This window comes from Anas acuta, chromosome 4 (assembly GCF_963932015.1).
Source record: "Anas acuta chromosome 4, bAnaAcu1.1, whole genome shotgun sequence".
NCBI classification, from domain to species: Eukaryota; Metazoa; Chordata; class Aves; order Anseriformes; family Anatidae; genus Anas; species Anas acuta.
Window position 1 is genome coordinate 72336107 of NC_088982.1, and position 12439 is coordinate 72348545.

At 39.9% G+C, this 12439-nt stretch overlaps 1 protein-coding gene across 4 annotated transcripts in view; it reads left to right on the forward strand.

The window, feature by feature from the left end:
* EGF (epidermal growth factor) overlaps positions 1 to 12439 on the forward strand; it is a 68810-nt gene that overhangs the window by 30887 nt on the left and 25484 nt on the right. For all 4 annotated transcript variants that reach the window (XM_068681972.1, XM_068681968.1, XM_068681971.1 and 1 more), the window contains 8 exons: positions 513 to 638; positions 1384 to 1506; positions 4197 to 4319; positions 5536 to 5661; positions 7308 to 7444; positions 9301 to 9449; positions 11067 to 11171; positions 12171 to 12394. In XM_068681972.1, the coding sequence (XP_068538073.1) occupies positions 513 to 638; positions 1384 to 1506; positions 4197 to 4319; positions 5536 to 5661; positions 7308 to 7444; positions 9301 to 9449; positions 11067 to 11171; positions 12171 to 12394 (1113 nt within the window). The remainder of the gene's footprint in view (positions 1 to 512; positions 639 to 1383; positions 1507 to 4196; positions 4320 to 5535; positions 5662 to 7307; positions 7445 to 9300; positions 9450 to 11066; positions 11172 to 12170; positions 12395 to 12439) is intronic.

Genomic DNA, 12439 nt, shown 5'->3' on the forward strand with positions numbered 1-12439 from the left:
AGACCTAAGCCCTGCTTTGTCCTAATTTCCAGACTTGTTCTTTCTCCCCTCATTTTTTTTCTTTTTGTGTGCTCTGTCTTCTTTCTGAGTGCTTTACAGAGCCTGATAGCACAGAATATTGTTCATGACTGGCTGCATATGAAGCCTGCTACACAGGTTTTTCCCTTTCATAGCCACTAGAGTTACTCACCCAAACCAAGCCATCCCCTGCTTCAAGGCTCTTTCCAGATCTGCCTGTGCTGATGTGGAGCTAGAAATGACCTTTCATAAAAACCTACTCTTATTCCTACAAGTACTTTAATTCTATAGTGACATTTTGGCCTGATTTTACCAATCAAGATTAATAGGGATTGTTTTCTAATAAGTTCCTCAGGTTGAGCAAATAGCTGTTGAGAAGGAGAGGACATGTCACTGCATCTTTGGTCAAAGTAGTTCCTCCTTGAGCAGAAGATTGACATGATAAGAACTCCATTTTATTTAAATTTACATTTACATTACATTTGTTCTTCCAGAAAGAGGAGTCTGTGATATGACAAAAGAAAAGTGCAAAAGAAGAACCTGCAGGCCAGACTCGAGGACTCATCGGTGTAAATGTTCTAGTGGCTTTATTTTAAGTCGAAATAAGCAGTATTGTGAAGGTAATATATGGATCTACTGTCAGCTTTATTCCGTCAGACAAAAATCTTCTTCTGTTCTTCTACTTTATTTATTCCTATCTTGAGGAACACTGAGAGGTCTTAAAAATTCCAGTTGGTGTAAATGTTTAATGGGTATAAATGGTTTAATGGGTATAAACGATTTAATCTGGATTGCTTTAATCAAAATTTAATATTATTATTATAGTTACAACTTTTAGAAGCATCTTTTTCACTACAGAACCAGATTTGAAAAGATGCAAAGACATGAAAATTATGAGTTTATAGCATTTAAAACAGCCATCTACTTCAGGATTTTTTCTCAGGAAATTAGCCAGTATTGTTTTCTGAAAGGAAGCTTCTAATCCACTTCTGTGGATTTCAGAATTTTACTTAAGTCACGTTGGAGCCTTTAAAAAAAAATATTGTCTGAATAAAGTGTCTAATATGGATTTTTGGGGTGTGCACAGGATTTAACTGGCATCAGATTCTCTATCGGATGGTATACTTTGCTTCTGGCTACCTGTGCTGGACTCATACGTGATGAATAGGTTACTTGGGAGGTTTTTGAAGCTTATTTGAATGAGGTCTGCAAAGCTGATTTTTTTTTGGCATTTGCTACTGTCAATATATTTTGTAAAATGAATGGGTAAAACAGTCTGGAAGACTGCTAGTTTGCTTCATTAATCCAATTCCCTGATGCTGGTTGATGACCTTATTCTGACACAGCACATGTTTCTTTTCTCAGATATCAATGAATGTGGCTTCTGGAATCATGGCTGTACTTTGGGCTGTGTGAACATCCCTGGTTCCTATTACTGCACCTGCCCAAGAGGTTTTGTTCTGCTGCCTGATAGGAAAACATGTCACGGTAAGTAGCAGTGATGCAAAACCGTCTCCAGCATGATATTGGAGATGGTTCTCATATAACACCAAAACCTCTGCAAGTTTTGTGTGTTGCATTGCTCCCTTCCAATCCCTCATTATATAAGTAGGATCAGCTTAAACCAAGTGAACCAAAGACAGATGGCAACTTTAAGAAAGTGTAAGTCATACATAAGTAATCAAGTGTGAGCCTCTTGGGGAGCAAAGAGTCAGGTTTAATGCATCCGTGTGTCTGGTTCTACATGCCTGCATGCAGTCCTCATGTTGAATTACAGGCCTAGGTTTTATGGTGTTTGGGGAGTTGTTTGCCAGCCAGCACCCTTGCCTCTGGGGAACTTGCACTCTGTCAAGGTTTGTCTGTACAGTGGCATGGCTTGTGCACTGACTTTTCAGCAGCAGCAAAAGATAGCAGCACAACTTATTCTGGTATAATATTGAAACACGATAAGTGGAGCAAAGAGCACAGACTGTCATTTTCTTGATCGAGTCATTGGGGATAACTGGACAGTAGGCCATTTGGAGATGCTGATAATGGGTGATAATTTGATTAGTCACATACAAGTAACGAAAAATCTGATTATGGTATGAATGCACTTGTACGTAGGTATCTTATGGGCCTTAAACCCCAGACTAGAGAGACCTCTCTGCTCAGATTCAGCTCTGTGGCACATTCCAGGTGCATAAGCAATTACATCATTTTAAATGCAGTCTCTGAATTTGGCTCACTGTCTAACCTGCATAATGATTTGCATAGTCTCTGAATGAGCAGCTTACAGCACCAACTTTTTTCTTTTCAGGTCAGCGTTGATAACTTTGCTATATGCATGAAATCAATAAAATTAAATGCATAAGCAAGTTTACAATGAGCAAGACACATCACAGGGTTTATTCTGGGTGGCTGCTGTACTTTGGGAGTTTTTTTTCTTTTTCTTTTTTTTAATCAATTAAAATGTGTATTAAAAATATACTTGAGAGAACTTACCCATATAACATAAGTGTTTATAAACTAGGAGGCTGTCTAAACCTGGACAAATGGGGAAAAACAAAATGCAGAGAACACAGACAATTCAAAGGAAAAACAAAGATCTGTGTTTGAGCAAGCTTCAAGGACCACGTTTTAGTCATAGTAAGAGTCAGAGGTGAAAAGTTTTGTTCTTTCATCAATTTTTGTTTGAAACCTTGAGGAGGCACTTCTCTTGCTCTGTTAAGGAGGATCCAGGAGCAGGATTTAGTGGCCTAAGCATGGGTGTCCAGGGTGTGGGACACAGCTGCACACGGCAGCCAGATGTGACAAGGACCTATAGGAGACCTGCAGCCAGAGGCTGTCGGGTGGTGGGATATCCCTCTGTGTCCAAAACACCACTTAGACGCTGTGCAACTTAGGCCTACTCTGGATGACTAGATGAACCATCCGCCTACATTTTGGGTGCCTCAAATTAGATAGAAAATAAAGTTTTTCTAACACAGGCTAGGGATGCAGCATGGACAGTATAACTCCATAACTACTGCAGCACAAGGCAGATATGTCACCATCAACGTACCTTGAGAGAGAGAGATGCAAGGTGAGAAGTCCACATGCTGACCAGACATTTTGATGCTTTGTCCCCCAAGTCCTGTACGAAGCTTTTCATCCAAAGCCACGAGCTCTGGTCAGACAGAAACAAACATTCAATTGAGATCAGTTTCTTCACCCCCTTCACTGTGTTTAAAGGATTAGAGCAACCAGGTTCAGAGTGCAGCTGCCTGGGAGAAGGCAACAGCTACAAACCATTTAAGCTGGTGTATGCAGCTGATTCAAAAAAGCAGGTTGGTTCTGCAGGGGACACAAGGAGATGTAGCACTGCAGGGCAGAAGGTGGAAGGAGGATATCCTGTAGAATTGCATAAAAGAGAAAAAATATAATGATGATGGTGATAATAATAATAAATCTTTAAAAAGAGTTGGCACTACAACTATTATAATAGAAAGTAAAAGGAGACTCTTCGTAGGTCCGTGGATGGTTTTGCCCCTATAGGCTCAAAAATTACCCCTAAAGAACATGGTTGTATTTCTGGAAGGTTCATCTCCCATTTTCACTGGTTTTTAACTCAGTCACCCTGGGAGAAGAAGGAAAGTAGTTTTTCCTTATTTTCTTTCCATTTAGCACTTATTCTTTAAGTCTACCTTCCTCATAATTTTTGAAGCCTGATCCATTTTGGATGAAACGTAAAAATAAAAGTTTTGTAAATTATTTCTATTTTGATAACACTCCCTCATAAAAAATTGGAAAATTTAAAGCTGATCATTATAATGACTTCATGACCCAGCAACAATTTCAGATTTTTCCTTTGCTGTAATTAAGAGAGGGTGGACAAAGAAAGGAGGAAAAAAAAATACCATCAAACAAACAAACAAAAAAACAGCAAAGAAACAAAAACCCAGAAGAAAAACAACAACAACCAACAAACAACAACAACAAAAAAAAAACAGAACTGTTATTCTCTCTGCTATCACTTTCTTTTCCTTCTTTCTTTCTTTCTTTCTTTCTTTCTCTCTGTCTCTCTCTCTCTCTCTCTCTTTCTCATATATAAGAAAGTGTATATATGAAAGTGTTAAGAAGTCTTTTAATTTTTTTTTGGTGAGGAGTAGTAAAAATGTTTCATTTATGATTTTTTTCCCCTCTTCATGTTACTCTAGAGCTAATTTCCTGTGTAAGTAACGACACTGAATGTAGCCACGGTTGCCTTCAGACATCTAAAGGGCCTGTTTGCTTTTGTCCTGAAGGATCTATACTCAAAGTGGATGGCAAAACATGCACGGGTAAGTATTTAACATTTTTCTAGCTGTAGTGACTGCCAAACTCTGTTTGTTCTTGGCACTGAGAGCCAGAAGTAAATGATGGCATTTTATACTCATTTTGCACAGCTGTAAATGATTGTACAAGATAGGAGGCAATGGAATGTCAGGCTCTTTAAGTGCTGAGATGTGCAATATTCATCTTCATTTTTAATGGATGTTTCTTAGCAACAGCATCCAATATTTACTAGCCAAATTCTTTTGTAGTTTGCACAGACCAAGGCATCTCCCAGATGTTTGTTGCAGGAAAAACCTACAATTTATATTTGAGAGGAATCATAGGACAGATGGTACAAAATTAAGGCTTGGGTATAAGCTGAAGACGACCTTATCAACATCACGAAACCCAGGTTCTGACTCACTCTAACTTGCAGCAATTTCATGTAATTACCCACAAACGGAATTTTTGCAGCCAGAGCATTTGGAGCTGCTCCACCTACTCATCTGTCATTCCACATTCCAGCAAGCTTTCCAAATTCAGGAAGCTGTAGGTTTTCGGTTGTATTTCTTCAATCTGTGGATCACGACAGCTCCATTGATGTCAGCCTTATGCCTTGACAAATCCCTTTCCCCTTTTACAACCCATACATGCTTTGGACTGCACTGTATACCTGGATTCAGTCAGTGTTGCTGTTTCACTGGGGACGCTCCACTGCATAAGTTCAGGTTGGCGTTGCACAGCCCCAGGAAGAAAGAATGATTTCATTTCATACAAAATCTTGGCTTGTTGTATTAGAAAGCCACTGTATATTTCATCAGTTTGGCATCCTATCCTAATCAACTTCTGGGGAAGAATAGCATTGCCTGGCTGCTGCTTTGCATGGAATGCATCTCTGATAGAATTTTTGTTTTACATTGGATGAGATTTCCATGGGACAAAGAGTTGTCTGGGAGAATCAACACATGGAAGCCCTGGTCATATATTCCACTTTCCCTGCATTCTCAGCTTTTGTTATGAATTTTCTGTAAAGGCTCTGGATGAAGCTGAAATTAATTTGCTTTCATGTCACTAGACTTCTGCTTTCAACACGAGACCTTTCAGGAAATCTCTTGGTCACTGAGAGGCTTTACACTGTGGAAATCCTAACCAGAGTGGATCATTTTCTTGCTTATACTTATGATTTTGTTGTATTTTTTTCTTAGGATGGCAAAGTTAAAATTTTCAAATGCTCTGTTTAAGGTTGCACATCTCCAGATAATGGTGGCTGTAGTCAGATATGTTCTTCTTCAAGCCCGTCCTCCTGGGAGTGTGCTTGCTTTCCTGGATATAAGCTTCAGGGAGACAGAAAGCACTGCACTGCCATAGGTCAGTATCTTGATATGCCTATATGTTACTACCATAAAAGCAAAAACATTTCAGAGGCTTTCAAAGTGGGTAGCATAACCAGGATGCATTTTTGTACCAGTTCCAGGTTCCTTTGTGAAACTTGGGAAGTCTTTTTGTTTGGAAAAATAACCTGTTTTAGAAATGTGTTAGAACAAACACCGTAAGTATACAACTCAGTCTCCCTCACACGAGATTCTGTCCATTATCCAACTTCTGCATTTCACTTTGGGCTCCTGTACAGCAGGGGTGTATCTGCAGTAGTCAGGTGGTTGTGCATTCAGATAAATGTGGGTGTAATTTCTGCCCAGTGACAAAAAGCTGGGGTTGAAGTGTCTACATTTGGAGAACATGACGGGGAATAGGCTGTTTAAGTGCCTTCCCTATAAGGATATTTCTCTCCCATTGACCCCAGAAAACCCAAGTATTTAACATCCATGTCTGAATTCCAGACCCATCAGTTCCTTCTGAGATAAGGTCAGACCCTGGTGAGCACCATTATATATGCAATTTCAGGAGAGAGAGGATGAAAAGAGAAGCTCGTGATTTGTTTTAGCAATAGGAGAAAAACTTTATTTGTTGGGAGACAGCAATTTTCTTGCTTTTAATGCAAAAAGGCTTCTCACAGACAATAGATGGGTGTTCTTGCATTTATGGTGACGCTGTGAAATGCAAAGGGATGGCTGTCTTGATGCTAATTTCCTGAGTGTGCCATGCAGCAGAGATAGAGACTGCCTTTATCACAATTTTTGAGGATGATCTTGGGCAAGACGTTTGTCCTGAAGGCCTGTACATACATCTGTCTTTGTCAGAGGCAAGCAGGATATAGGGCAAGGGTATAGGGCGTTTCTTCTTGCTTCTGTTCCCCATTTGTCTTCTACTGTTACCTGCTTACAATGTTAGCTTTCTGAGTCGAGAACACTTGTGTTATATTTATACTGCTTACAATTAATCCCAAACTTGCCTTTAGCTTAGTTATAAGAACAGAAAAAATGTTCTCTTGGGAAATAGTTTTAGACTGCCAAATTAACAAATTAAAGTGATGCATGAGGTTATCTCAGATCTGTGTGAGATTTAAATCTAGGATCCAAAGGTGATAAATCTAATACAATAATATAAAATACTACCAAATTCATTTTGTCCTTCTCTGTTATATGTTTAAGACATTTATCTGGCTTTGGAGATGGGAAGACGGCTTAAAGTCTGAATTTTACTTTCAGGCTTTTAAATCTTCTTTTTGTTTCTTTGTTACATAAATAGCATCTTGGTTTGTGTGGTTATTTACAGTTTCACAGAGTCAAAGCTTCCATTAGCTTGCTTGGGGTTTGCCTCCGGTACTTACTACAGTTAAATGAGGATGAAATTAATTTGATCTGAAAAAATGTTCATGGTTATACAGAACAGAAAAAAATATGAAATAGGAAAGAAACAAACAAAAAAGCAGCACCCAGAATTTTCCTTCTTCAGTAATTAAGACATTGCTGATTATATTATTAAAGCGGCAAAGAGAACATGGAGTAACTGTCTGCAGTAGCTGTCACTCCCACTCAGAGCATCCTGTGTAGTGATGCAGAACAGGATGACTTTGAACCTGGTGAGACTAATGCATGTAAAATTTTCACCAACAGGCCCCAGGCCGTTCCTGTTATTTGCAAACGGCCAAGATATCCGCCGGATCAGTTTTGATGGAACGGATTACACAAGTTTACTTGACTGGCAGATGGGAATAGTCTTAGCTCTGGATTCTGACCCAGTGGAAAATAAGGTAAGGTATTAAAAATGAGAGGATTTTGAAGTGTTGCAAGGACAAATGGATTGGGCTTTCGTATGCCTTAACCTTTCTGCTGTCAGTGATCCAGATTACACGTTGTGCTGCGTGTTGCTCTTTTGCCTGTGCAGGAGCACTGCTGGTACAGGATACCAAACACTAGCTGATGAGTTTCATCCTTTGCTTGCTAATTTAATGTGCTTTGTACATTGACATGGCTAATTCACGGGAAATTAGGATTTCTGTATTGATGCATGACTTAAATTTTGTGTGATTGATTGTTTCTGCCTTAGGATTTCAGTACTGTTTCCTGGAAATATACCGTTTGTTTTTCCATCGGGTAGCTGTAAAAACAACAGTGCATTTTGCTCTGTACAGCTCCTTGCCACAATCTCTGCTAAACCTAGATGCAATCATAACAAGAATTACATCCTTATGTCCCAACACTACTGAACAAATCTGCTGAACACTTGCTGGGTTTATTGTTCTTATGAAACGTATTCCTCATATTACAAGATATTCCTGTTGGAAAGAGGAGTCTTGTCTGCCGAAAGAGCTCTTTGGATGTGTGGCCACCTCCCAGTGCCCTGCACTCTGCCTGCAGAGTTTGGAAGAAGAGCTCAGCTAAACTTTGCTAAACTTTATGTGGCAGATAGTCATTTTTTCCAATGGTGAGATTCATTTACACTGTAAAAGTGATAAAAAAAAAATAATAAAAGGTACCGGATGGTAAAGTGAAAGGCAATGAGGAGCTCAGTTAAGCTGCTGGAAATGTCTCAAGGCCTGGGTGGACACAGCTAAGCACATGGGAATGTCACCAGATCTGCGTTACAGGAGGATCATTTCAGGCTCTGCTGGAACATGGCCACTTGCCCCTGAAACAGGGCCCTGCTGGGGAGCTCGCAGTTGTTCAGCACTGTACCGAGTGTGAAAAAAACACTGCGGTGGCAGGGGAAGTGCACATTTGTTGCCCTGTGAGGTCTGCGGTGTGGAGGTGAGGGAATCCAGCAGTCCTGTCCTGGCAGTGCAGGGTCGAGGTTCAAGGTAAACTTGCTCTGCAAAGCTCTGTTGCTCCCATGGTAGTTGACTTAGCTGGTTTAAGGCAAGAGACTTCTCTACTGCTTCCTTTGGCCTCATGTTTTCTCTTTGCTTGTTACTGTTTGCAAAGAAAGCCTCAGCATGGTTTTGTATGTGGTTCTGCTGTACAGTGTTTGGAACCCTCTGGATATCAAATACAGGACAAATTTACTTTTTCCTCACTGGAAAATGTGAAACTAGTTCTCCCCCAGTAGAAATCTTTTATTTTAACCCAAACCTGAGAAGGCTCTTCTGGAATAGTTGGAGCTTTACAGAATCAACACCTGGTAAGAAATGCAGATATACGCCGCCTGAAAGAGACAAAACAGAAGCACACTGTATGACTCCCTTTCCCCTTCCACCTCCCTAACACACATACAGTACTATTCCCTCCTCTGACCCCCTTTTTCAAAAGAGCAGGCAGTGAAATGGTAACACGCTTCCTTTGGCTGCTCCTGCTTTTGCTTTCTCAGTGGTTCTTCATGTGAGGTAGCTGCTCACCGCAACAAAACCATAGGATATTTAAGGGACTGTATGTAGGGCAGCCAGGATTTACAGCTAAGCACAAGCAGCCTGTAGAAGTCATCCTGGCTGAAGGATATATGCCCTTTATTTGATCAGGGATCACAGGTTACCCATGCAGTTTTCTGTGAATAAGCAGTTCAGGGGACTTCCAAGATGAAAAAGTTCTTTCAGAAGAGGAAATATGAGACAAGGAAAATAAAGCAGAAAGTGCTTTGGGAACTAATCATACATCACCTGTTATTTCTTCACAGATTTACTTTGCCCACACTGCCTTGAAGTGGATAGAACGAGCTGATCTGGATGGCTCAAATCGTGAAAAAGTTATTCAAGAAGCTGTAGATATACCCGAAGGCCTTGCTGTTGACTGGATTAACCGTAAATTGTATTGGACAGACAGAGGGTACAAGCTCCACTGTGCATTTATGTCAAAGCATGCCATAAGATATTTGGAATAAATGACTGGTGATGCAGGAATAGCTGAGATATCACTCTAAATTCAGTAACGCTTCACATTCTGACTGGATAGCTCTAATCTCCAGTGTATACAGTTGGAAGGCTCTCTAAAACTGAAATGCTGGAAGTTCACTTTGTCTGCTATTGTATTTTTATCTTTATCTTTCCAAGGAGCAAGAGTTTAGACTCAGCTGCAAGGAATCTAAAGCACGTACTGCATATATACATATATGTATGTGCAGATGCATGTGAATGTGTGTATACACTCAGACATGCACACTGTGTGTCTGAGTGTATATATATATATATAGATATGTTATATATACATATATACTACGAGTATTATTGCACTAAGTACATCTTGGGCAGAAGTCAACATTGTTTACAACCAAACTCATGCTCCTTAAAGCTGATGGAGAGTCTTTGGCAATTATCTCTTATTAAAGGGGAATGACCACTGACAGACAGTATGACTTCATGTTTCAATCAGTACCTAAACTTACATGTGGAGAGAGAGAACCAAAATTCACCTTTGATAAAAAGGCAGAGGCAGATAAGGACATGCAGTGATGACTCCTTGAAGAGCAGTCATGGTGCTTCAGTATAACCCATATTTTATCAGTTAATAAAAGGTGATTTTAAAAGTCCCGAGTGCCTTCCCTCTCCTTGTTAGAGGTGCCGCTAGGCCATTTCCTTGCTGTTAGGTACAAACTTCTCTGCATGGTCATACTCCCATATAAAAGTGAAATGGGAAATTGTGCTGCTCACCTCCATAGGACAAGAACCAAGGAGGGAGCCATGAATCTGTATCTGCCACTTTCTTTCCACTCTCTGGGTTTGCCTGTTTGTATTACACATATCTAGAAAATGTGTGTTTGTGTGTATATGTGTATGTAAATTTCTCCTTCCATCCTCATGTGGATTTTCTTGACATGGAAAGCTATAGGCTAGCTTTCAGGTAGAGGCTGATATTTATTCAGCAAGGTGAATTTTCTAGCAATGAGCCTATACAGTTTTCTGAAAAAAAAAATAAAAATGATTGGGGAACAGGCAACATAGGTTCTATATTTGACTGCTGTAGATTAGATGAGTGATCATAAGGACCTTTGCTTCATTCCTCCCTGTGAAATAGATATGCTATGTAAATTGTCTGGAGATTTCTGGATGAAAAATGCTATTGAAAACAAAAATTCTTTACACATTTGATAATGCTATTTAGTTAGGAGCTGGTTTTCTTCTTGACTCCCTTTAAAGCTTAGATTAATCTATTAGTGATCATACTTCCAACTCATTATTTGCCCAAAATAGGAGAACTTCAGGTCCTTGGTAGAATAGCAGGTATTTTATCATCATGCCCTGGACCAGATAATGAAGCTGTAACATGAATTACTTGTAGATAAAGCAACTGGACACTCCACAGCAGCAGGATTACTTACTGTCTTTGCAAAATTATTTATTATAGTTTTGTGCTGAATTAAAGCAATGCAAAAACTTAGTACATTCTGCCTGAGAAGGTAATTAAAAAGATATCAGGGAGGACCTAACAGTGCTGTGTGTGTTGCAGGAAGGCATGCATTGAAAGGAGCAATTTGAATGGAATGCAAAGAAAAATGATCATCTGGGAGGATATCTCCCAGCCCCGAGGGATTGCCATTCACCCATTTGTGAAGTAAGGAGTGATAAACGTGTTTAATTGTGTAATACTTAGGGAGGTTTCTTCAAAATGAGCACACCAGCCTTGCCCTTTTGGCAGACAAAAAATGCATTAAGCCTCAGGTTCAGACAGTGGAGTAATATGAACTGCAGTGCTTTATTGCTAGTTTTTGTTGTGGTCTGGGACGTGTTCATTTCCCATATAGATTTAAAAAAATATCAGAATGGAAACATCACTAAAACCTCCTTTATTAGAGCGTTAATGGCAAAAGCAGCAACAATGTCCATAACAGTAAAGTTCATACTAAAGAGGAATCTGAGACAGATGCAAGACTATCAAGAATACGGATCCCTGCACTGGCTACAGCAAAATTACTTCTGTAAATAAAGCTAAGCAAATCTGTGGGTGTCCCTGTAAGCCTGATAAAGACATCTAATGCCTTGGAAGGCTGGAGTCCAAAATTCAAAAGCAATTTGTTGTTTTGGCTATCTATGATTTGAGCTGCTGTCTTGCGTTGTTCCTTGAAAAACATTCAGTGGGATTCAGCATTCCTTGTGTAACACTGAGGACTCTATAGGGAGACCCTGAGAACTGGGATTTTATTAAAATAAGAGGTGAGACTTGTTACTGGTTTCTTTTTTAAAAACAAAACAAAAAAAAACACCTGAGGACTATTGTTTGCTTTCCATAGGTGGTGGGTAACTTGGGTTGCGTTTGTGCATTGCTGTCATTTAGCCAAACAGCTGGCTAATGCAAGTCCTGTATGAGGACTTGGTAGAAAGTGTGAGTTGTTTTTCAAAGGCTTTGTGCCGATGAACATAGTGGGGATTCTGCATAAGTTATGGCAAGTTTTAAAAGATCAGAAGCTAATATATTTGCTGGAAGCACATACCTTTCCTCCCATGCTTCAGGCCTGTATTGTGCTGTTCTGATCTTCCTGCTTTGAAAGAACTCGGTGGAGCGGATGACAAATATTTCCTTACTGACTTCTTGTGTGCATTTTGTTTTCTAAAGGAGATTATTCTGGACTGAAATGGGGGTCCGTCCCCGGATTGACAGCTCTTCATTAGAAGGCAGCGATCGCCGAGTTATAGCCAGCACTGGGCTAGCATCTCCCAGTGGGATAACTCTTGACTACTTAGCCAACAAGTTGTACTGGTGTGATGCTAAGCTGTCGGTGGTTGAAAGTGCAAACCTGGATGGTTCTGATCGTCGAATTCTTGCACAGAATGATGTAGGTGAGGCTTTGAGGTTGATAATTACCTACTGCCCTTGTCGGTATG